Genomic DNA, 24,309 nt, shown 5'->3' on the forward strand with positions numbered 1-24,309 from the left:
CTACCCCGTTTAAAATCCTTTATTCATGAGATGTCCATCCAGGATGGGACCACAACCACATGCGTTGAGTCATGATATTTTACAAAATCAACGTTCTTGATTTTATATAGATGCCCTTTATAGTTTATGAGACGTTCATTGACCTTTTGCTAGAAGGTCTGGTGTTGCATCCATATAAAAAATTCAGGAAGTAGTAGGTATTCCTTGAGTTGGTTTGTAGTGCCATGAAACTAGGGAAAGTAAAATTCAGGATGTCGTAGACAGCTTATCCCCCTGCATTTCCCCTTAGTTTGTTACTAAGCATTTGATGAGAAAATGCATGGTTCTCCACAGGATAAGTTGCCTTTTCCACATCAAGAGAAAAAAAGAAAGATATGTCATGAAATTGGTGGGATGCTACATTAAAATTGAGTCCAAGTAAACATCTCTCCATATGAGAACTGTTGTTATCTTGATCTAATTTTCCTCTTAATTATCAGGAAGTGTCCATAATGATGCTACATTAGGGATTGGATCAACATGAAAACATCATTACCTTCACGCATCTGCATATATGCATCCCCGTTCAGAACAGGGGACTTGCTATATTTGAGGAAAGCCAATACAGCTCCCCTAACTGTGCGACCTTGACCGATAAACCAAAACCTGAAAAAAAATATACGTACATGAGCACAATTTTATAACTGTACTTTGATCTGAATATTGGACAAAGGACCTCACCAGATTGCCCTGATTGGAAGCACAATAGGCTTGTAGCCCAGCTAGAGTTTCTTGTGCACCCAATATTCGCAGTTCCTCGTCTTCTTTCGAGTGGTTGAACTGTGACTTGGCAATTGAACCATCTGTAGAAGTAGAGGGCTTGAGTCCATGTCCACATTGACTCACTGTCGCACATCGGGGATCTTTTACTAATATTTCAAGTTCTTCGGCTTGCGCAGGAATCTGGTTAGCGATGAACTGTACCCATGTATAAAGACATCATCTTTGAGCACAAAATAGAGCCTGCGAGAATTAAAAAAGACTCAAAAATGAGAGAATTCTCACCTGACATAATTGTCCAACAGTCAAGGTGGGTCGGCAGCAAAGGTATGGCCTCTGTAAACTTGGGGTACTTTGTTCGCTCAAAGGAAGAAGCATAAGATGTACATCAAACTGGATACAAAATCACAAGTCACCGAATCACGACAATATGACAGCATGGGTCTGTATTAGAATTAAGACGGGCTCTTTTTCTACCTACCTCTCCATCATTTTCCTCAAGGTTACGAAGGTAATCAACTAACTTGGCTACGCGGCTGCTCCGGGCATGTCTACCATTTGTGCCGCTTAAACTACCGTATCGAGTGTGACTCCGCGCACCTCCCTTGCCCCAAGAGAGCACTTCAGGATTTCCTTTGGTTTCTCTGCTCGCTTCTATATCATCATTTTCATCACCATCTGCATTGGTTGCACCGGACGAATACCGTGGTGTTCCCCATCTCTTGTACCTTGTTTAAAAAGAAGTATTAAGAGATTAAATAACGGTATCTCCAGCAGCTTAAGCTTTGGGAGCAATTGGTTGTTTCACATGGTATCAAAGCAAAAGGTCTTGAGTTCAAAACTCCTTGATATTAAAAATCCACATGAAATGGTCAACCCAAAAGTGGGGCCACATGTGCCATGTGTAGGTCAGCCCTAAAAAGAGGGGCCACATGTGAGGGGGAGTGTTAAAAAAGTATGAAAGATTAAATAAAACCATGTCCAACAGGTTAAGCTTTCGGAGCAATTGGTTGTTTCACATACCTCTTTCGTCTGACTTCTGGAGAGGGTTCATCAGATGAAGAGGAATCTTTCCCTCCTCCCTCATTACCGTTAGCATCCTCCTCATCAGATCCGGCTATCCCAGGGTCTCGACCATTTCTACCTCTCCCTCTTTGACCGTGATTGTTTCGATAATTCCCTTGTGTTTTTCTGACAAAAGCTTGGGCTGTAGCTTTAGCCGTCGTACGTTTCCTACCAAGTGCTTCTGATTGTCTTCGAAGAGTCTGAGCTATAGATGCTTGAATCTGTCCAACCAAAAACCAAAATAATGATCTGAAGCCTATGTTGCATCAATACAGATACGAGCATCGGAATCCGACATGGGTATCAAGGGTTCGATTAAGCAAGCCACAAAAAGAGTGATTCGTGGATTCGCTAAAATATTTTAATCAATTCTCAGATTTTAATTATTTTACATAATAATATGACTATAATAAGTATTAAAATGAAAATTTTTAATAGGCAAAGTAGATATAATGTTTTATTTCCACTTAAGAAACTTGCTATTAGGATGAGTAAAACTCAAAACATGTGGAATTGTAAAGTTGTGGTTGTAGTATTCAGAAAAAAAAAAAAAAAAACAAATAAAAGAGATCTAGGAGTGTCTCAAAGAATCCTAAAGTACTGGAATCCGAGACAAGTCCGACACGGCCCATGTAACATGATCTGAAGCACACAAGCTTCACAGGCAACCAAGGTACGTATGTAGATTTACAAAACAGTATATATTTAGTAATACTGTGATAGCTATTCTCACCTGCTTATAGCGAGTCTTTTCCTCTTCATGAAAAGCCAATTCCTGAAATCAGGTACTTTGCAAAGTGTAAGTTCCATATTAAGAATGACCAAAACCAAATCCAAATGACAATCACACTCATAAAACATAGATCACTGCATTGACATTACCTCCTCTTCATACTTATCTATATCTGGGTACAAAGCGGAAATCAGGGCATCATATTTTGGATCATCTCTCAAAGAACGGCGACTTGCGCAATGAGTGCGGCATGCAGGGCACTCATTATTCCTACAGAAAAGTGCAGTTATCAGCTTAAATACGAGGATAGATAGCTCATAAGTTCTTCGCATGAATGGAAAGTGGGATATTGGGCTACACCAGTCATATGAAAATGAGTGTATGGATTGATAACATACCCAAGTCGCATTGATTTATCAATGCATTCCCTGCAAAAGCGGTGCAGGCACTCCATTACAGTTCTTGTCTTCCGAATGATGCCTACACAGAAAAGTCGGAAGCAATCAATCATGGAACTTTTCTCTAAAAAATCAGTAGCTCCAAATGGGCAGCAGATGTCGGTTCCTAGGTTGGTCGGTACACAAACAACTTGCAAACCATCATATATGTAAAAGACACTGCCAACAAAAGTAGGGTGGCCCCTCAGCTTGTTTGCTCATCTGAATCAGATATAGTGAAAAACAAAAAAAGGGGAATGATAACCTCCCCCTCCCCCCACCCCCAAACGTTATTCGTTTAGTTTTGAAGGCAAAGAAAAACGTTAAAGTGGGTGAATTTATCCTCAAGCAGTGAACCATTCTCACAGAAACCGTTGAAGGGGGGGGATTTTATCCGTTTAGGGGGGGGGGGGGGGGTATCATTTCCCCAAAAAAACAAGAAAATGAAAAAAAGAAAAGAAAAAAGAGAACATATAAAAGAAGAGGGGCGGGTGGAGTAGGCAGCAATATAATGAGCTTATCTCAACAATACTCGTCATTTTATTGAAGATAATGGATTCAATAGAAGAGGTTTCTACTGGATTACCTGAAGAAAAATAGATTCTAAGAAAGTTCCATAATAAGACTCCGATAGAAAAATTGTATTGCAACAAAAAATTAATCTTCCATGACCACAAACTCAATATGTCATGAACAAACTAACATATGGATATTGACTACCATTTCAGCATAGAAAAAAGTTCTAACTGAAGAGATGAAGAGAATACATGTTTCCACCAAAGAGTAAGTAGCTGATATCTTAACCATGGGCTTTCCAATAGACATGAGGATTTCCATAGCAATCTTTTGATGCATCATACACCTAACTCAACTTAAGGAGGAGAATTCTAAACAATCTATTTTTTGTATTATATTATTTTCATATACCATAACGGTATTTTACACTGGCATTTTTTGTTACTTTATAAGGATGATTAAGTCAACTGTACCTTACATATAATTCTATAATCACATCTGTGAACAAAAATTTTTATTCTTATATTAAAAAGCAATGAAAATTATGCCTACTAGCAACAACAGTTTGCATTCATATCAAAATCTTAGAAAATTCAAATGAAGTTTCCCTAAATATGCGTACCTAAGCATATAGGACATTGTACTTCTTTCCGTATGTCTGATAATTTTACTAGGACAAATCTGCAAATGAACACCAAAGAATCAACAGCATTGGTATATATCTATACATAAACATTGGTGTATAAGCACTCATTATACAACCTGCAAAGCAGCATTTTCAAAAAAAAAAAAAAACCACTCGTAATACAATTACGTATGCTATAACATTTAAAAAGACAAATTACAGGAGGAAATATCATTATATTGCTGAGTTACAATAATAAAAGAATAAAGAAAATAAGCAACATCCCATATTCTCGACCTATAAAATTGTGAAAAAACCAATTACTCCAAAAGATTAAGCCGTTGGAGTTGATGTGATTTAATCGTTTATACTTTAACAATCCCCCTCACGTGTGGCCCCTCTTTTTAGGGTTGGCCTACACGTGGAACATGTGGCCCCTTTTTTGGGTTGGCCATTAGATGTGGATTTTTAATATCAGGGAGTTTTGAACCCATGACCTTTGCTCTGATACCAAGTGAAACAACCTATTACTCCAAAAGCTTATGCTGTTGGAGTTGGTGTTATTTAATCTTTTATACTTTAATAAAAATAAATCTCAATTTGCTGCAATTACCTTGTTCTCCAAGTACACACATGCATGTGAGGGTGCTGCATATTGGAGCCTTCATGGGTACGCATGAGTGAAGGAGCCTTATATGAATACAGATGAGGGCAAAAAAAAGTTACACTCAATATGATCTGAAGGTTGACGGACATGTGTTCATATTATATAGTGAACAAGACCTCTACCATTAACTATATTACACCTGCTTTGCTACTGAATAAAGATGTAAATTATCTAAACTGACTTCAAGACACATGTACAAACTAAGAACTCTTTGTTTTACACTTTGTAGTGCATCGGCTTGTAGGAATAGATTATGACTTGAAAAAACAACTAGGAGAGCGGAGTTGGGATTCATAAGGGAAGTAAGCCTCCATGATTTTGTCTCACGCTAGTGTTCATATCGTATTAGTATGGCTCATACACTCACTAGGGACCAAGTGGTTTGGAAACAAGAGAAGTATATAAATCATCTTCCCATGTATATTCTTTCACATATACATGACAGAAAGGTAAACCTTTAATGAGAACAATGAAACTTTTGGTCACACTTTGGTTGGGGAACATAGGGAACTTCAGGCAATGGAAGCAACGGTTACACGATCTAGATCTTATGACATTGTCATTTTATACAAGGGTGACTATAGAGGAAGATTTCACTTTCTTTTATTTGAACTTAAAAATTAATAACACAAAAAATGTGGGAATAGCCAAATGAATCCCTCAAGAGGAACCAAAATTTGGGTTATATGTAATTACCAAGAGAATGGTGACTAATATGCCTACACAAATATTATAGTACAATGATATAATCAGTGTTCCCACGTGCTTAAGGTGTACACCTCAAGTTGAGGTGTATCCTCAACGCCTCAAAGCAAATGAATTGTAAGCCTCATTACTCCTCCAGTTTAAGGCATATGATGCAGGCCAACTTGGTGGCCTTGTCATGCCTAGGTAGCTTGGGTGGAGTACCCAAGGTTGTTTTGAAATAAATGCTTGAAAGACATTTTCTACAACTGCACTATTTATTAGTCCTAGTAAGTTGTGTTTTATTAAGAACATCTAGTAATTTGTATTTTATTACCTAAGTCTTGTAAGTTGTGTTTCTTTAAGTGAGTCTAGCAAGTTGTGTGTTGAAAATTGTAGTAGTTAATGTTGTGGGGAAATTCCCATAGAAGAATCCTATAAAATGAGGTTTATGAGATGGAGTTGGGGGATTTTTGACAAACTAATATTATTAATAATATATCAATTTGGTAGAGCCTTGCTCCCATTTTCTTCTTCTCTTGGTTGTGTTCTTGTATTCTACTGTGTTCTACTTCCTTCTCCCATTTCGAGACATGCTGATCCAGGTGATTAAGACAACTTGAAGGCTGTTGGCCAGGTCTGTTGATCAATTTGGAAGACAACTTGATCATCAATTTGGAAGACCTAATCTGTTGGAAGACAACTTTATCGTGCTCTACTTTCTTCTACTTACCGCAATACATGATGCACCAATGGCGGGCCATTCGAGGTTTTTCAATGCCTACAGAGTACAGACAGTTGCATGAAAGGTTATCATAAAGGTGATGTGCTCAAACATGTGAGGGAGTGTACCACTTGTCGGGAGAAACAAGGGTGGTAACACATTTCTGGCTGATCTTCTACAACCTCTGTTCATCCCTAATCGGCAATGGGAAAGCATCTCAACGGACTTCATCACGGGGTTACCAAAGGTGCACGGTAAAGACTACATCTATGTTGTGGTTGATAGGTTGACAAAATTTGCACACTTTCATGTTGTCTCAGTCTCATAAGAAGCTGTGCAAATTACCATTTACTTTTCAGAGAAATGTTTAGATTGCATCGCATTCCCAGAAACACTGTTAGTGACAAGACAACAAGTTTATGAGCATGTTTTGGCAAGAATTCTTCAAGCTTTAGAGTACAAATCTGACAACAAGTACAAATTACTACCACCAAATCGATGACCAGACATAAATAGTGAACAAGCCGTTGGAAGGCTATTTGAGAAACTATGTTTAGTGAGTGCATGGATCAAATTGATGCATTTGGGAGAGTTCTATTATACCTCTTCCTGCCACGTATATAAAAATGTCTCTTTTTGTGGCCTTGTATGGATATGACGCAACTAACTTTACCAACTAGTTGCTTGAGGACAATAGAGTACCAGAGGCCAGGGGTTCTGTGCATGAAAATCAAAATATACTAAAGGCATTGAAGGGCAACATTCAACTTGCTCAACACAAGTACTAGCATAGGGTTGAACACCATTTTGAAGTAGGAGGCATGGTTTACTTGAGGTTGCAACCTTACAAGCAATCCGCACTAAAGAGAAGCGGTGCAGAGAAGATTAAGCAGTGATTTTATGGCCTTATAAGGTCACACTCAGAACTGAAAAGGTTGTATATGAGCTCATGTTGACTAACAATAGAGGATGCACAGTGTATTTCGTTTCATACTTAAAAAGGCTCTTATAGAGTACATACCTACCATCGAGCTGCCCCTCTTGTTGATGAAGGAAAACAGATTTTGGAACCCAAAATCATTCTGGAGACAAGGGAAGAGATTAAAGACCAGGGTCATCATGGCATACTTAGTGAAATCCTACGGGCGATGTCACTTGGCACGGAAAATAAATTCATTCACATCCGACACTGAATTGCTTGGGGACAAGAAATCTTGGGAGGGGAGTACTTGTAATGTCCCCTTTTTGAAGAATGATCAAATGTGGTCCAGGGTAATGTGGCATCCCCATCCTTTCTTTTAGGAGTATTTTTGTGTTTAAGATTAAATAAGGGGAATTTAAGTGAATGGTGTTGTCCCACTTGAGATTATTATAAAGGATTAAAAGGGGTGAAGGCCAAGCATGAAAAATTGGGTTTTCTTTTGGATTTGCACATGAGAGAGAGAGAGAGAGGGTTGTTCCCTTCTTCATCCATTCCCAAGCACCAGAGATAAAATATCTCATTGCTCACTCATTTGCTCGCTCTTGGATTTTTTGTAAGGGTTGATCCCTTAGGTCTACATTCTTGTGTGGATCTACTTTTAAATTCATCTAGTGTTTTCAGTTCTTCAAGCTTTATCAATGAGGTGCAACTGTGTTGAATTCTGGCAGTGATTCATCACCCTCGAGGACTAATCTGCATACACATACGCGGGTCGAGCAAGGGGCAGGGCAGCGTGCCCTGCCGAGGTTTCCGAAGCAAAAATTAATTTTTGGATTTGCGTTATAAGGGTATTTCAGTAATTCTTGATACAGTGTCATCAATATATAAGCCATATATTAGAGTTACGGGTTTGAGTATTTGAGCATCTATTCACATCGAGTCACAAGGGGTATGCCTTGAAAAAGGGTGTTGATTGCAATGAGATATTCTTACTTATTATATAATACAAATCAATCCAACTATTGTTTAGTCTAGCTGCAGGTCATACTCTAGAGCTAAACTAGATGGATGTTAAAACATCGTTCCTTCATGGCAACTTGGAGGAGCAAATTTATATTGAGCAGCGAGAGGGATTTTCTGAATAAGGAAGAGAAGATCATGCGTGTCTATTGAAGCAGTCTCTCTATGGGTAGCAGTCGCCTAGGTAATAGTATCTGTTTGGTTTGATACATTCATAACAAGGAATGAGTACACAGGTAGTAGCTTCAATTGTTGTGGTTATTATCATGCTATTGATTACAGTTTTTTTTTAACAAATCCAAACCGCTCTGTCCTATGGCTCTGCTATTGATGATAATTCTAATTCATACACATATTTGTACTATATGTTCATGGTATGATAGTTGTAGCTGTTGAAGAGTGTGTTAGAGGGTAGTTTAGGCATTACTTATATGTTGAGGGTATTGTAGTCTTTGTACTATGTTGCCTTATTTTGGGCCTATATATACATCATTTACATTGTGACCTGGCGAGCCTTGGCGCAACGGTAAGGTTGCTCCATTGTGACCTGGTAGTCACGAGTTTGAGTCACGGAAACAGCCTCTCTGCAAAGCAGGGGTAAGGCTGTGTACATCTAGCCCTCCCCAGACCCCCGCAATGGTGGGAGCCATGTGCACCAGGCCGCCCTTTTTTTTTATATACATCATTTACATAGGAGGTCTCCTTAGTGGAGATTCTCCATCCCTCCATTCCTCTTCTCCTCCTCTCTTACCTTATCCTCTTTATCTTCTAACATGGTATCAGAGCAAAGATCCTTGGGATATGATAGAAGAAATAAAGAAGAGTCCATCCTCTCCATCTCTCTCGTCTCTATCACACACACTCTCTCTCTCTCTCTCACTCACACTATATGTGAATCCATACCCCACCCATAGCGTTGTTTTTTTCTCTCTTTGTATTTGCCTCCCCTACCAACGCTTTTCCCTCCCATCAACTTTGCCGTAACCCCAAAACCCATCCTTCCATGCCATAAACCCTCCATCTCCCCATATCTTAATCCTAAGCCCCAAATCTTTCCTTTCTTTCTCTTTGAATTCCCATTTGGGAAGAAATCTTCTTCCCAAATCCCTTTTGGCATCCTCAAAATCCTAAATCTCCATCCAAAAACCCAAAATCCATCCATCCAAACCCTAAACCCTTTCTTTTGGGTCCCTAAACCCCAAATCTTTTCTTGTAAATACCACTTGTAGATCCATCCCTCTGCCAAAATACAAAAACACAAAAAATAAAAAAAATAAAAACAAGAAAACCCACAAAGATCCCTTCTTGTACATTCTTCTCCGTAAATCTTTGTTTGTTCTTTTTCGTTCTTTCTCCATACATCTTGCTCCTTCTCCTAAATCCATGATTTTCCTTTCTTTATTGTTCTTTCTTTGTTCTAAATCCATAAATCCCTTCTTTTTTGTTTTCAAATCCATAGATCTCCTTCTTTTTTAAATCTTTTTCCCTTTTGAGAGTTCTTTCTAGTTCTTTGATCTCCTTCTTTATAGTCTAAATCCTTTCTTTCTTTCTTCGTTGAGTCCCATCCGCCCATCCACTCCATCCTACTCTTTATTTTCCTTCTCTCTATTCATTGTGTTTCATGGCCTTTGTGTAGTTCTTCAAGATGCACACCAAGTGTTTGATCACATGTCTAAGAGTGGTGTTGTGCCCTGATTGTGTTCTTTTCGTTGCAAGTTGAAGGCCTTCAACCTTAACTTGAGAGGGAGTGTTGTAGGCCTCATGGAGTTCCTTGGATGGAGTGATGTGTTGTTGGTGTTTGTTGTTGTCTTAGTGTTGTCTTGTTGTTGTCCTGTTGTCATTTCCGCATGATGTAGTTTCGTCTTCGTTGTTGGTAGTTCATTGGTTGGTTTCTTCTTCGTGTTCTTTGTTACACGTTTGGTGTTTCTTGGTGTGATTCCTCTTCTGCCTTGTTGCCTTCTCATGTTGTTCACCATTCTTTTGTTGGTAGTTCGTTGGTATCTTAGTTGTACGTTGATGGTGGTTTGTTGTTGGTGGTGGCGTTTATAGTGGGTTTGTAGTTGGTATTGGTGGTGATACGTTGTTGGTGGATGATTCGTTGCGTTTTTGGTTGCCTCGTTGTTGTTGGTTGTTGATGGTGCCATTCTGTTGGTTGTATCATTGGTGGATGGTTGGTGTTGTGTCGGTGGACGTTGTTGGTGATTTCTTGATGATGTGTCGTTTGGTTGGTTGGTTGTGGTTGGCTTGGTTGGTTGTGGTACGTTGCTGGCTTATGATCATCATTGGTTGGGTTGGTTGATAGTGGTTGGTTGTTGGTGGACTCACTTTGCGAGTCATGTTTGTTGATGCTTCTACATTGTGAGTGCAGTTGCTTGGCGCAGTTTTACGCCTTTGTTGTTGTTGTAGTGGTTTTTTTTTTTAATGCTAATGATAGTCAGAATGTTGTTGTAGTTGTTGGCGTTGCAAACCGCATTGTTGGTAGCTATATGCCAAGTTGTTAGCGTTGCTTTTCGGCCTTGTTGTTGTTTGTTGCTATATGCTCAGTTGTTTGTGTTGCATTCGGCCTTGTTGTTAGTTAGCATTGCTTTCAACCTCGTTGTTGTACAGTCGATGTGTTATTTGGACGTCGTTGGTTGGTTGGTTGTTGTGCCCCCCTTTGTTGAGCGCCGTTTGTTGATCATTATTGTGATGGGCTGATTTTCTACTTGTTTCTTGGTCGGTTGTTGGCTTTTCCCACATTTCTAGTGTTGGAGTTCTTCTATTGGTGATGTGATGTTATGCTGATGTCTACTCGTGTTGCTTCGCCGTTGTTAGTTGTGCGCGCCTTTGGTGTGCCTATTTTTTGCTCGTTAGGTCGCTGGTGGCACCTCCATTGCTCGTTGGTATGAGAATTTGTTTGCCGTGCTCTCATTCAAAGGAAGCTTTGTTGTGATCGCCACGTAGAGCTGCTTCAGGGGGAGTTGTTATTTTTTTGTGGTCGTTGCTCTCGCCATTACACTCATTATAGCCGTTACTCTTTTTTGTTATGTATTCACCACACTAGCTAGAGGGAGAGTGTTGTACCAAGTTGGTTGTATGTATGAGACGATTATCTTTTTTGTTGTATTGGTTTTATAGTTGTTTGTATGGTTATTGTAGTTTTGGGTGTACCATGCTGGAGTTCCATAGTATATAAACTACATTTTTCCATCTAATAACGAAGAATGGGCGGGCAAGACAAGTCTGACATTCCTTATATTAGTGTTATTGGTTGTCTAATATATTTTATGGTCTGTAGGAGGCTAGATATGACACATGAAGTGAGTTGTAAGTAGATACATGGTGAATCCAAAAAAGGAGCATTAGAGTGCAGTGAATTGGATTTTCAGATACTTATGGAGCACTAAAAATTTTGGCTCGAGGCATGGCATTGACAAAATTGAAGATGAGATGACAAAGTATATAGATTCAGATTATGCATGAGACACAGACAAGACGAGGCTGTGTTCACATTAATAGGTGGGGTTTTTTTTTTTTTTTGTAAAACTTCGCTTCAGTCTACGATTGCCTAGACTATTATAGAGGTAGAGTACATGGTGGCAGGTAAGGCTGTCAAGGAGGCTATTTGGTTGATGGATTGGCTCATTATATGAGGCTGAAGTAGGGAGGAGTCCTATTGCATTTTGACGCATGTCAAAGTGCCATAAATTTAGTGAAGAATCAAGTATATCATGCCAGGACTACACATATTCATGTAAGACATCACAAGATAAGAAAGTGGGTGGAAGATGGGGGTATTCACTTGAAGAAAATATATATAGATGACAATCTAATGGATATATCAATAGATATTGATGATTGAATGGGCACCCTATGGAGTGGGGTGGACACCTCATGATTAGGAGGGGTGTAAATATGTGTTTTTTTTTTTATAGCACACGGTATTATTGTTCTTCAGGTATTTGCAAAATTCAAGCCGAGGTGGAGATTGTTGTGTAGATGTCTTGTATTATGACAGTAATTCAACACACTGAAAGAAAATTTTAATTTTCAAATTTACATTATAAGGGTATTTTGGTAATTCTTGAAGTAGTGGTATCAATACATAAGCCACACATTAAGGTTTCAGGTGTGAGTATTTGGGCAATTCTTGGCTAAGAGGAAAGGAAGAACAGAAAGTTTGCAATCCTAATTGAAATAGAATTCTTTTCTCCCGTAGACGTAGGCCATTTTCGAACCACGTAAATCTTGTGTTTTCTTGCTTTATGATTTGTTTTCTTGCATCTCATCGTGCCGTTGGATGCACATCAAGTTTAATCTTGTTTTGAGAGATTAGAGATCTCTCGATTTTCAACAAAGTATAACAGATCTTGAGAAGGAAATTGCTGATTTGGTGACTATCTTTATCAGATTTCATATCTATAATTACCTCCTTTTACTGTTTATGGTAATAATTTGAAGTTATTTCTTGAGCTATTTCAACATTTGATCATTTTTTGCTTAGTTCTTGGAATCTTTCATTGGATGAGATCACTTTTTGCATGCAACAGTTTTATAATTTCAGTTCAGGGATATTACAGTGCATCGCTTCTATAAACTCAACCATTAAAATGGAAGTTTTACTTTCTCCATCACCAGCCTTGAAGGGAACTCTCTCTTATTGATTGGACTAAGGCAATCTTCATGCTATCTTTGTAGAACATCTAGGTGTTCTTACGTCCATTATTTATGGCATGACTATCACATTTCCACAGCCTACACAAAAAAGATGATAGGCATCCTTGGGTACTACATCACACCATACGATGACCTTATATGGATATCCAACGGAAATGAAACCAAACAGTGTTTAGCAATTGTACCTTGTCGGCCTTTCTGAACCATGCAACCTTGTAAGGCTTTGGTTGGTTTTTTGTCTTCAATGGCAGCTTCTCCACCATCTGTTCTGAGGCAATTCTAGTAAGCTCCTGTCCACCATCTGTTCTGAGACAGTTCTAGTAGCTACCACTCTCAACGCTGCGTAGAAAATATGGATATTCAACCAGTCCTTTTCCTCCTCTGCCTTTAGAGTGTCAAGCTCCTACGGGTAATTAGAGCCTCTCTAGCATTACTACAACCAATCTTCTCATCTTCTGCTTATTGTATTTCATCATATCCATGATCCCTTTTGATTTCCTGATCTATCTTCCTCACTCGCCACTTTTTCGGACTGAACACTCAACTCAAAGATGCACAAAACCGATGCACTTGAAACACTTAATAGCACCCTTCTAATTTGATTGACACAGAATTTGGAAGAATGGGCCGCCTAGAATATTGATTAGATGCTGATCTGAAATTTCTACCTCAATTATTACTCCCCAAGTAATGCAAACAAGGGGTTATAGATTTACAGACACTAACCTGTTGTTAATGATCACCCAGAAATATTACTACCCTGTTGCCCAAACAACTCTAAAAAATTTCCTGCATGCAGCAGAAATTCTCTAGTTGCAGGAAATTCCGGCAGAATGAATCATCTGTGCACACAAACTTGTTGAAGTCTGAGCAATCACAGCCCATTGCATACTTGATTTCTAAAATTCATTACTTGGTTGTTAAGTGAACTTGGGGGTAGCTACCTGGATTAGTATTGAGGTAGCAGGCTATTAAGTTCACTCTTTCAATTCCAGTTGCACAAGCACCTTGCATTGAGGTATGTGCTTCCAACTCTGGTGATCTATCTACTATTGCCGATCCTTCCTTAGAGCTTCCAATTGTTGAAGGTACACATTCTTGCATTCCTCAACCTATTTCTCAATTTCTATCATTTAGTCTCCCATCTCCTAAAATTCATAGGTTTTCCATATCCATTTCTTCTATTTTTGTTCTAATTTGCATATTCAGGCCATTCACCATCCTCGTTAGCGAAAGGCAATGGAAGCATAAATGTCTACAGTTTATGAGAATGATATGTGGGAGTTGCCAGATTTACCTGCATGCAACTGGGTTTTTAGTTGTAGATGGTGTACACAGTAAATTATCTTCCAGATGGTACAGTTGGGCCATCTTAAGGCTCGACTTTTGGCTAAAGGTTACTCTGAAACATATGGTATTGACTACACAAAGAATTTTTCACTTGTTTCCAAGCTTATCTCCAATTCTGTATTCGTATTATTATTTCTCTTGTTGCTAATCTTAATTGGCCACTATTCATTTAGATGTTAAAAATGTGTATCTTACTCAGGGGGGTTTAGATAAGGTATGGCGTGCTACAGTCTCCACATGCTTAGTTTCAGAGATTTAGTGAAGTAGAAATCAATTTACCCAAAACCCAAGGTTTGTCCAGCAAGAGCAAGGAAAAGCAGCGAAGCACAACTCCAAAGCAATACTCACATGCACAAATAGAGTAAGATCCATCTGCCTCAACAGGGAACTTTTCCCCTAAATCACCTCATTTCAAGTAAGCTTTACGCTCACCATAGTGGCCAGGTGGGTGGAACTGTCAATGATTCTTGAATTTTGGAATGTAGAGTTTTGCATCATAGGTGAGAGGAGCGATCAAGGTTTTCTTCTTCTTTTTATTTAATTCATAAAATAACACCTTTTTTTTTTTTGAATGCCACTTTGTAATTTGTTAATGATTCAAAACACAAAAAATAATTCCCAATGAAAATATCATGAAGACGGGTCATATTTCAAGACGAAAATGTCCTATTAAGGAGAACTCTTGCACATTCGATGCTAGTCTGAATAGCCTTTTAAAAATGTTGAATTGACATGGACTGGGAAACGTGAGTCTGTTTTGTCCACTTTCTCCATCAAAATGATCAAAAAGGAAGGCAAGCATGCTTCTTATTCCCGTGTTCGATCTCTTCCATCTCTGTCCTGCTTCCATGTGGGCATAGACCCCTGTAGAGAATGAAGAGGGGCCAAGGATCTTCCTCTCCACAGTGAGTAGTAGGCACTTCTAGGCCCCTTCCCAGCTACTAGATCGCTCCAGCTCCTCCAAAAAATCCACTTTAGAGAGAGATCATATCAAAATGGTCTAGATCTGTCCTCTTTAATTTCAGAAATCTGAGATTTTTAGATCTTCGTCATTTCTCTTCAAAATGGTCCAGAAATTGGGGCAAAATCTTTTCATAAATACCTCATAGATGATCTACAGCAACCAAAATCTCACAATAAAAATCGGGTTAAAGATGGTTCGTATGGCTGATGAGGCCAGACGAACTAGAGAATGGAGAGGAGAAACAATTCGTGGAACTGACTATTGAGGATGTGTTTCCCTTCATGAGACATACCCTATTTATTAAGTTAAGTGAAAGATACAAAATTATTGCAATACCCTCATGACTGGAGTGACAATTAAAAGAGTAAAACCATATAATTTAAGTGATAATGATATAAAAGAATGTAACTAATGTATATTTCAACACCTGTCTCCTTCTATCCTAATGAAAGTGTGGTTCAAATAAATATATCGAAGATCTCTTAATGAAAGTACGGCTACATCTTTTAGACTAGAGTAACAAGTGTGTGCCCTACATCTGTTAAATACGTAACGCCTAATTACAAAACATGAGTGTTTCAAGTAGAGAGGAAATCAACTCTCAAAAATATGAAGGGGAGATCCGTAATGACCATCCCATTATTGACAGATATTATTGGAAATCTTTTATTCTTAATTGTCACCAAGACAGATTCATGCTTCACTTCTGTTTAGCAAATTCATGTAACAACTAATAAAACATCACTCATACACTTGGATGCATTACAGTTCCTCAAAAAGATTATTGCAAGATCCATACTCTATGGAAGTTGCTGCAGCCTATAATACAGTGATTGAGGCTAGAATAGTGTCCAGGATGATAAAAAATATCAATTACGTATTGTATCGGTATGATGAAAAATCGGAATTGCTAGAAAAGCAAAAGCTAGAAGACTCATTTGAGTGAAAAGACTAAGTAAAGAAGTCAGGCATGGATAAATTGCTCTGATGAACTTGTAACATGGCAAGCACGGTACCACCCGGAGTGCTGCAAATCTGGTGTTTCATAAAATAACCAAACATGTGGAGATCGGATACCACTTCATAAGGGACTGAGAAACTAAACAAAAGAACTATGAAGACTCATTTGATAAGAAACAAGGACCAGCTAGTAGGTGGATTATCAAATGTTCTGGGCCATGACAAATTTCAGTTTTATTAGCAAGCTCGGAACATCAATTTACATTATCTAGATTCAGAAGAGTTCTAAAATATATTGTTTGACGTCTTTAATTGTAATATACACATTGAATTTGTAAGTTGTCTAGGAGTATCAATGACAATCTTTCTAGGTAAACTGTATTACATCACTTACCAGTTCATTGAAAAGTTGGTCATATTGACCAAAACAGTTTTTCAGAGGTGCCATTCAAAACAAAAGTTTTCCAGAGGTTCACAAAAGATTGACACTTCATAAGGGCTAGCTACTCCTAGTCGCACCAAGCATCTTACAAGCTAAAAGACCAGAAATGCCAAAAGAAAGGCCACTAAGACCAACAATAGAAACCTTGCCTGTATCAATTGAAGCAAACTTGAACCAGTCCAACCAAGGAAATTTTGTGTAGCAACAAACGGTGATCGTAAGATGCCACCAACAAATCTAGCCCATCTTAGGCCATTTTAGTGATAATACAGAGCTCACTTTTCAGTGTGATCATCTACAGTAACCCTTTCTCTCTTTCAGGTTGATCATCCACTTCTTAGGCTGATTTACATTGGTCTTGAAGACAGAAAAGCTTTGTATTGCTAGATTTCATAATGTTGGAAACATTATTCTCAATCTAGAATATCTAATGTGATACATTAATCACTTAGAAAAAATTCTGAGAATCCGATACTTAGGAATCTATATGTGTGCTTATCTGATTACTTCATGTTCAAATCAGTTTTGCAAAGATCATTTTCATAATATCTATAAAGACAATTTCTTAATATGCTCAACAAATTAGGAAAATTGTATATGGGCTCCCTTGTTTTAATAATGGAACTGTCTTCATTTACACTTTTTTAATTATAAGTCATTAGTATAGTTCCAAAAGCTATCAATAGACAATCATGGAAGTGTTTAAAAAAGTGAATAAGTGCCATTATCAAAAGAATGGGGTGCACATATCATTTCCCTAAACTTATTTCTAACAAAAATCAACATAGGGTAGGAAAAGACAGTCATGGAACAGTTTTTCCTAGATCTAAACCAAGATAATCATGGGAAACAATTGAGACATTTTGACACAACCAAGCAGCCTGAGGGGAACCATCAGATCAAAAAGGAAATTTCATATTAGATTAGTAATTCTTAACTCGAGTAACAAAAAATGCATGATCTAAAAACTAATAAAAGGGAAAGGACCGGAAAAATTGGATCAAGACATGGCAAAAGTTCCTATGTTAGATAAAAATAATGATTCAACGAAAGGAAATCCAATCAAAGAAGTAGATTATGACAAACATTTATAAGGGCTGTTATATTTTTGATAGAGTCAAAGGATGGAAACTTGTCCAATGTTTAAAAATGCATTCTTGCACCACATGTATAAAAATGAAGTCATTCTGGACAACCCCCTTTGATATCTGGACAAAGATTATCAATCATAAACAGAATAGAACAAAGCAATCCATAGATAGAAGTAAGCCCTTACAACTTGCAGTGATAACTCCTAGCAAGTTCTAAACTCCTAATGGAAGATCGTTCACTTGTACTCCAGGTGACAATGACATCATCATGAAAACTGAAAACTCGAGGCTGCTTGCATTTTACTTTAATATTTTCCTATGTTTGGAGTGAGAGACTTCAATGAAGAAGAGACATAAAGTGCAAGGGAAGAACATATGAAAAAAAACTAGACAACAAAGTGCAGGGGAAGAACATTAGAAAAAAAAACTTTAGTAAGAGTTTTTATTCTGCTTTTTTGCTTTATGTTTCATATTATCACTACACACTAGTATGCTGCAGAAATGAACAAAAACTTATAGCCAAGGCTGGGGAACTCCTTAGAAACCTTGTAGAAGAATATAACAGCATATAGGGAACTCTTTACTATTTTTATGTTCACTGGGCCCGATATAACATTTGATGTTAATCAGGTTCAGCAATTCGTGCTTCATCCTAGAAATGAGTGTCAAAAGTTGAAACCATAAAATTGAGATACATAATAAAAACTTAAAAGAATAAGTCAACTTGGAAGTGGAAGTACTGAAATCCCATGCCAGTGTTTAGTACTTATGTGCTATGTTCATTGATAAGGAAGATAACTTTGAGATGGGAGTACACTACAAGTCTATGACCAGTGGAGATACATGATAAATATGGATAGTAGGCATGCCAAATATGGGTAGGTAACAGGAACCAGTCTATCAAAAATGTCATGGCATTACAGATCTCTTAACCACCATTGATCTGACAAAGGAGAACTAACAGAAAAATAGAGTTAGAAAGCTGTATATATCTACTATCTTCTGAAGTTTAAGCCCTATTTGGATTGCAAGAATTTTGTGGAAAAGTTCGGGAAGGAAAATATTTCTAAAATTTCCTCTTTTTTTTACAAACGAAAAAATATTTGGAACCAAGCATATTCATTTTTTTTTAGAGGGACCTTCTATTAATCATGGTATCCATCTAAATTGTGTAAAGAACAAAAAATCAAGAAATTTTTTTTCCATCAAAAATGTTTTTCACGCAATCCAAACAGGCCCAGTGTAATCAGTGTACTCCAATCAGTGGAGGGGGCTGAATATTTGGCTCTATAGAACATACAGGAAACTTGAGGTAGCATTCCACCAAGACCCAATTTCCTATTAACTAGTTTTCTATATAACCAACATAAGACCTCGACTTGCTATAATTTTACAAAGCTCCGGTGAGCACCATGCATGATCTCCCTACCATATTCCTCTCTTCCACCTGTTACTAGTAGAATTATCAGAAAATCCCCCATCTCAGTAAAATATTTCCAAAGAAATAGCTCTCAAAACATAAACTCGCTAATCAAAACAAATACATCACCCTCTTCCAACGAGCACTTGGATTCAAGCAATAGCGAGAACCAATAGTGGCATGCACCTTTACCATTCTTCCTAAAACAGCATCAAAGAAGTTCTTCCAACCACATCAACTAATCCTCGAATAGCTAAAGCTAGGGGAAAACAGGGGATACAGCCTATCGAACTAGAACAAATGCACTCTCCCTGCTCATCGTCGCTCCCATGAAATCACTCCAATACATGAAAATAAAGAAATCCGAACCGCGCGTTCCAAATCGTACACGGATCGAATCAGACAACCGATCCGAAAAAAAAAAGAGTCACTCGTTAAATCCATCCGCATCGGAAACGTCAAAAAAAAAAAAAAAAAGTTTGCAAAACAAAAGCAGATGAAAGCAAAGAGCCGATGTGCATGCTTAAATCTCATCGGAAAATGCAGACTGTAAGAAAGAATCAGAGCTGAGAGATCAAGAGATAGTAATAATGATTTTATTTTTCTTTAAAAAAAAAGAGATGAGAGGATGAGGGAACGTACTCGTCTTTGTCTTCGCAAGAAGAAGGATCTTCATCGGAATCTGAGAAAAATAAAAGAGGAAGTAAGGAATTTCGTTTCATTTCATTTCAACGAGAATGAGAAAGATCATCTCTCTCTATATATATAATATATACCATCTGGTTCTTGCTTTTGTTGCTGCCGTTGTATTACCGGCGGCGAAACTTCATCGTCCTCCAGATTGCCGGAAAACCGCTTCTGTACGGGCATTTGCTTCTTCTCGTGAAGAATTTTGGAATTTGGAAATCCAGAGAATCGAAATACTACCAGCACCTCTCTCTCTCTCTCTCTCTCTCCTGTACTTATATAGTGGTTTTGGTAAAAAAAAAAAAAAATTGAAAGAATGCTACGGTAACTCTCGAGTGTGAGATCTAGCTTCGCCCTCGGGAATCTCCATTCGGTATCGGGCCTTGATCGAGGGCGTAACCCATTAGATCAACGGGAAAGATTACAACATGCATTCGGCCCGGACCGGCCCGGATCTGGATCCGTATATCGAGTGTGTGCGTAGATTTTTTTAATTTTTTAAGAAAAGGAGTGAGAGGGATTATTTTCCGGCAAATGAGAGAGGAGGAAAAGTGAAACATGCATTTATTTACTTTCGGCATACCCTCCGCGGTTTTTTTGTCTGAGGACATATATGTCATTTCGGCACCAAAAAAGGCGTGTGGAATTGTTCTCGTGGTCGATTACTCTCTCGTGCTAACGTGAAAGGAAACTTTAAACATGGTTTGGACCTAACTCAAGGTTGAAGAAGAAAGCTTTGACCCATTGAATAAAATGGTTTGATGATCCAAATCATTCATCTATTAGGTTCTACTTTTGAAATCCTTGGATATGTTCTTCTTAGGTCTGTTTATTCTACTTGGCTACTATATTTGTATAATATACCTTGCTCTTTAGGGTGCGTTTGGATAGCTGGAATCAGCATCCTATTCTGAAACCGTCAAATTCCGACTATTGGTTCAAAAAAATGAATGGCATAAGGCAGGTGGAATTGACATCGAAGCGGACTTAAAGGGGGGAAATGCCAGAATTTGTTTCCGTCCTTCAGGAGGGAGTATTTTGACTGCCTAGTCGGAATGAATTTTTTTTAGAATTTTCTTAATTGAATTTGTATTTTAATTTTGTTTTCATTCCGTTTCTAGGAAATTGTTATCGGATGCCAATTTTTACTCCTGATTCTGGCAATCCAAATGCACCCCTAGGGTTTCTCAATGTGAACACAGGATAACAAGCATTCTAAGGATAAAATAAACCCCAACTTACTATTCCCATGGAGAATAGTCCCAATGGATTTTTTCTTGGGAATTGCTAGCGTCCATCGCAAAAGGCATTCAATGGTTGGTCTGTCGCATGTCAGACCAGCTGTGAAATGAATGGAGACAGGAGCTGTTGTCTCCATTCACGAGGTGGCTGGTCTGACATGCGACAGACCAGCTATAAATGCCTTTTGCGATGGACCCTAGCAAATCCCTTTTTTCTTATTAAGGAAATTTCAATTGCATGTTTATTAGAAGGGATGCAACATGTGGGTCCGTGTGGACCCCGATCCGGAGAGGACGAGTGCGGCGAGGGACGCGAGGTCCCCACAGCAATCCTCTAAGATCTCCACAATGTGAAGGAGAGCTCTGCCAAGGAACTCTCGAAACGGATGCCACCCTCACAGCATAGCACGAGTGGCGATACAAAACGAATGAGATACATCCTGATCAGGAGCCATGGCTCGAAACCGAGATGTACCTAAAAAGAACTCAGAGTCGCCATCCATGGATAGGCCATGGAACCCTAAAATCAAATCCTCTGTGCAATGGATAACCAGAAATATATATGGGTTCGTGCCTGGTTACGAATGGGGAAGGTCTGAGAGCACCCCCAATTCGCCCGAGTGCAAGCACTTGGTCTCTTATGCCATTTTCATTAACTCCAAAGAAGTTTGGGTAAAAATCATATGAAATGGGAACAATCCTCAGGAATCGTCTACCTAAGCATGCATTTCCTGAGAATGAAGAAATAAACACATAAAATGAAAATGTGTCACCTAAGCAGAGCTAGGTTATGGGTGACATGCCTAACTCTAATGCAAGACTGGACTCGGACCAGAATGGCCATCCATCCTAGCTGCACTACGTATCCCGGCCTCGGGAAGAATCGGAGCCCACGTAGTTCGATGCCCTATTCAAAATTATGATGCCTAAGACACCTAGACCTCTATCCTAGACTCGATCTAAAAGACCGGACTAGTTATTAAAGCTTCTTGAACTATTATTTAAATTCCAATGAATGGTGGATTTTAGGACATCCTATATGCCCTAACTAAATGCAGATTGATTAGCCTTAAGCTAATGCAGGTGGTTCCTACAATCCTATGTGTAACTAGGCCGTGCAACCTAATGAAAACCACGGGATGACTATATGCCTAGTCTAGCCATCGGTTCGACTAAATGTCTAACCGATCGACTCGAGGCCTCCTAACTCTAGGGACACTCACACGACAGGACATACCATATCAATACAAATCAAGACAAACTCCTAACTCTAGAACACAACCTAAACAGCTAGGACATACTCCTAACTCTAGAGGAAGATCTTTTTGAAAATGGTTTGAATATTTTTGTAACTTTGAAAGATTTAAAATTTTTATTTTTAAAGGTTTGGCTGGACTTGGGATGTGGATCCCAAGCTGCACTACGTACCTCGTGGAAGAGGATCAAGCCAACGTAGTTCGAAACGAACTCTCTACCTATCAAACACTTACGGCAAATCAACTATGCTCTAATAATACTATTATAAGAGCAAATGAGTCAAAGACTCTCTAATGACAGTAACTGGAGAATAAATGAGTCAAAGACTCTCTAATAAAAGCGACTAAAGGATAAACGAGTCAAAGACTCTCTAATAAGAGCAACTGATAACACTGAAATGAGATAACGAAGTCAAAGACTCTCTAATAATACTGCAAATAAAACAGATGAGTCAAAGACTCTCTAAAAACGGAAACACGAGTCAAAGACTCCAATGACACCGACTAAAAGATAAATGAGTCAAAGACTCTCTAAAGGAAAAGAAATACGAGTCAAAGACTCCACTAACATTAACTAAAGGATTAATGAGTAAAGACTCTCTAAAAGAGATGAAAAACACGAGTCAAAGACTCCACTAACACCAACTAAATGATATATGAGTCAAAGACTCTCTAAAGGAAAAGAAATACGAGTCAAAGACTCCACTAACACCAACTAAAGGATAAATGAGTCAAAGACTCTCTAAAAGAGATGAAAATACGAGTCAAAGACTCCACTAACACCAACTAAAGGATATATGAGTCAAAGACTCTCTAAAGGAAAAGAAACACGAGTCAAAGACTCTACTAACACCAACTAAAGGCTAAATGAGTCAAAGACTCTCTAAAGGAAAAGAAACATGAGTCAAAGACTCTACTAACACCAACTAAAGGATAAATGAGTCAAAGACTCTCTAAAAGAGATGAAAACACGAGTCAAAGACTCTACTAACACCAACTAAAGGATATATGAGTCAAAGACTCTCTAAAGGAAAAGAAACACGAGTCAAAGACTCCACTAACACCAACTAAAGGATAAATGAGTCAAAGACTCTCTAAAAGAGATGAAAACACGAGTCAAATCAGATAATATAAGATTGAAAATCTGTGATCAAGATGAAATGAGATAGCATAAGATTGCTTTCAACGGATGGATCATGAATGACTAATCCTATGAGATCTTTGGAAATGAATGGGATTTACATCCTAACCCCAAAGGAAAAGTTTTTTTTAATCTTCGCACATTTTATCAGTGTTACCTGAAGGCATCAACCCTAACCATAATCTAGTGGAGTGGAGAGAGGATCTCGACTCATGACTTTGTTTGTGTACCTAGGACCGATCGTAGCCATTGGAAGATGGACTACGGCCTAATCTAGACACAAATGGGTAGGATATCCTAAACTAGGCTCACACACGTGATGCACATGTGTTCGTATACTACATGCATGTGTGGGTTAATCTAGGGGTAAGGCCAAGAGTTCCCTTAGCGCGAATCCATGTTCGATATACTGTACCAGTGTCCGGCGTATCAGTACGTGAACAAGAGATCCGTTTACGTACCATAAAGGTACTAGGCTAAGGGTGGAATGCTTCTCTAGCACAGAGGCACCAGGTGATGAAATCCCAGTCAACCATGCTAGATAACACTCCGGGTTCCTAAAATAGGACGTGTGTGCATGTGAGATGCAGGGGTTTAGATGCAAGTGATGTAAGTGTGTGCAATAAGTTCGCGCAATCTATGATGCCTTCAGGTTTTGTTAGATTAAGTTTGAGTAAATGTGATGAGAAAATAAAACATACAAACTAATCACAGCATCAGGATTTTACAAAGGAAATCAGTGATTCCTAAGGTTTCTATTTTGATAATTTAATGATTGAATATGTGATGGAATATTATGATCTGGAAATTTTTAAAACAATTTGATTTTAATTCAATTTACTCAAGGATTTTAAAAGGTTTCAATTCAGATTGTAGATTTACACATCAACATATAACAAATCTTTTCAGAACAAGATGAAATTTTTACAGTAACTTCTCCTTAATTATA

At 38.3% G+C, this 24,309-nt stretch overlaps 1 protein-coding gene across 1 annotated transcript; it reads right to left on the reverse strand.

Annotated features, from left to right (window-relative positions):
- Window positions 1-375: 375 nt before the first annotated feature.
- Window positions 376-19,988, reverse strand: LOC143892621 (putative E3 ubiquitin-protein ligase RING1a). The gene is made up of 11 exons (XM_077397357.1): window positions 19,812-19,988; window positions 19,678-19,717; window positions 4,133-4,191; window positions 2,956-3,037; window positions 2,707-2,827; window positions 2,558-2,599; window positions 1,783-2,045; window positions 1,241-1,487; window positions 1,045-1,152; window positions 721-957; window positions 376-645 (listed from the first exon to the last, which is right to left on the reverse strand). The coding sequence occupies exons 1-11, from the start codon at window positions 19,903-19,905 to the stop codon at window positions 613-615; spliced, it is 1,326 nt and encodes a 441-aa protein (XP_077253472.1). The 5' UTR covers window positions 19,906-19,988; the 3' UTR covers window positions 376-612.
- Between the last annotated feature and the right edge of the window lie 4,321 nt (window positions 19,989-24,309).

Source organism: Tasmannia lanceolata, unplaced genomic scaffold, assembly GCF_043159265.1.
Source record: "Tasmannia lanceolata isolate RefF3 unplaced genomic scaffold, GAP_Taslan_0.1 ptg000015l, whole genome shotgun sequence".
NCBI lineage: Eukaryota > Viridiplantae > Streptophyta > Magnoliopsida > Canellales > Winteraceae > Tasmannia > Tasmannia lanceolata.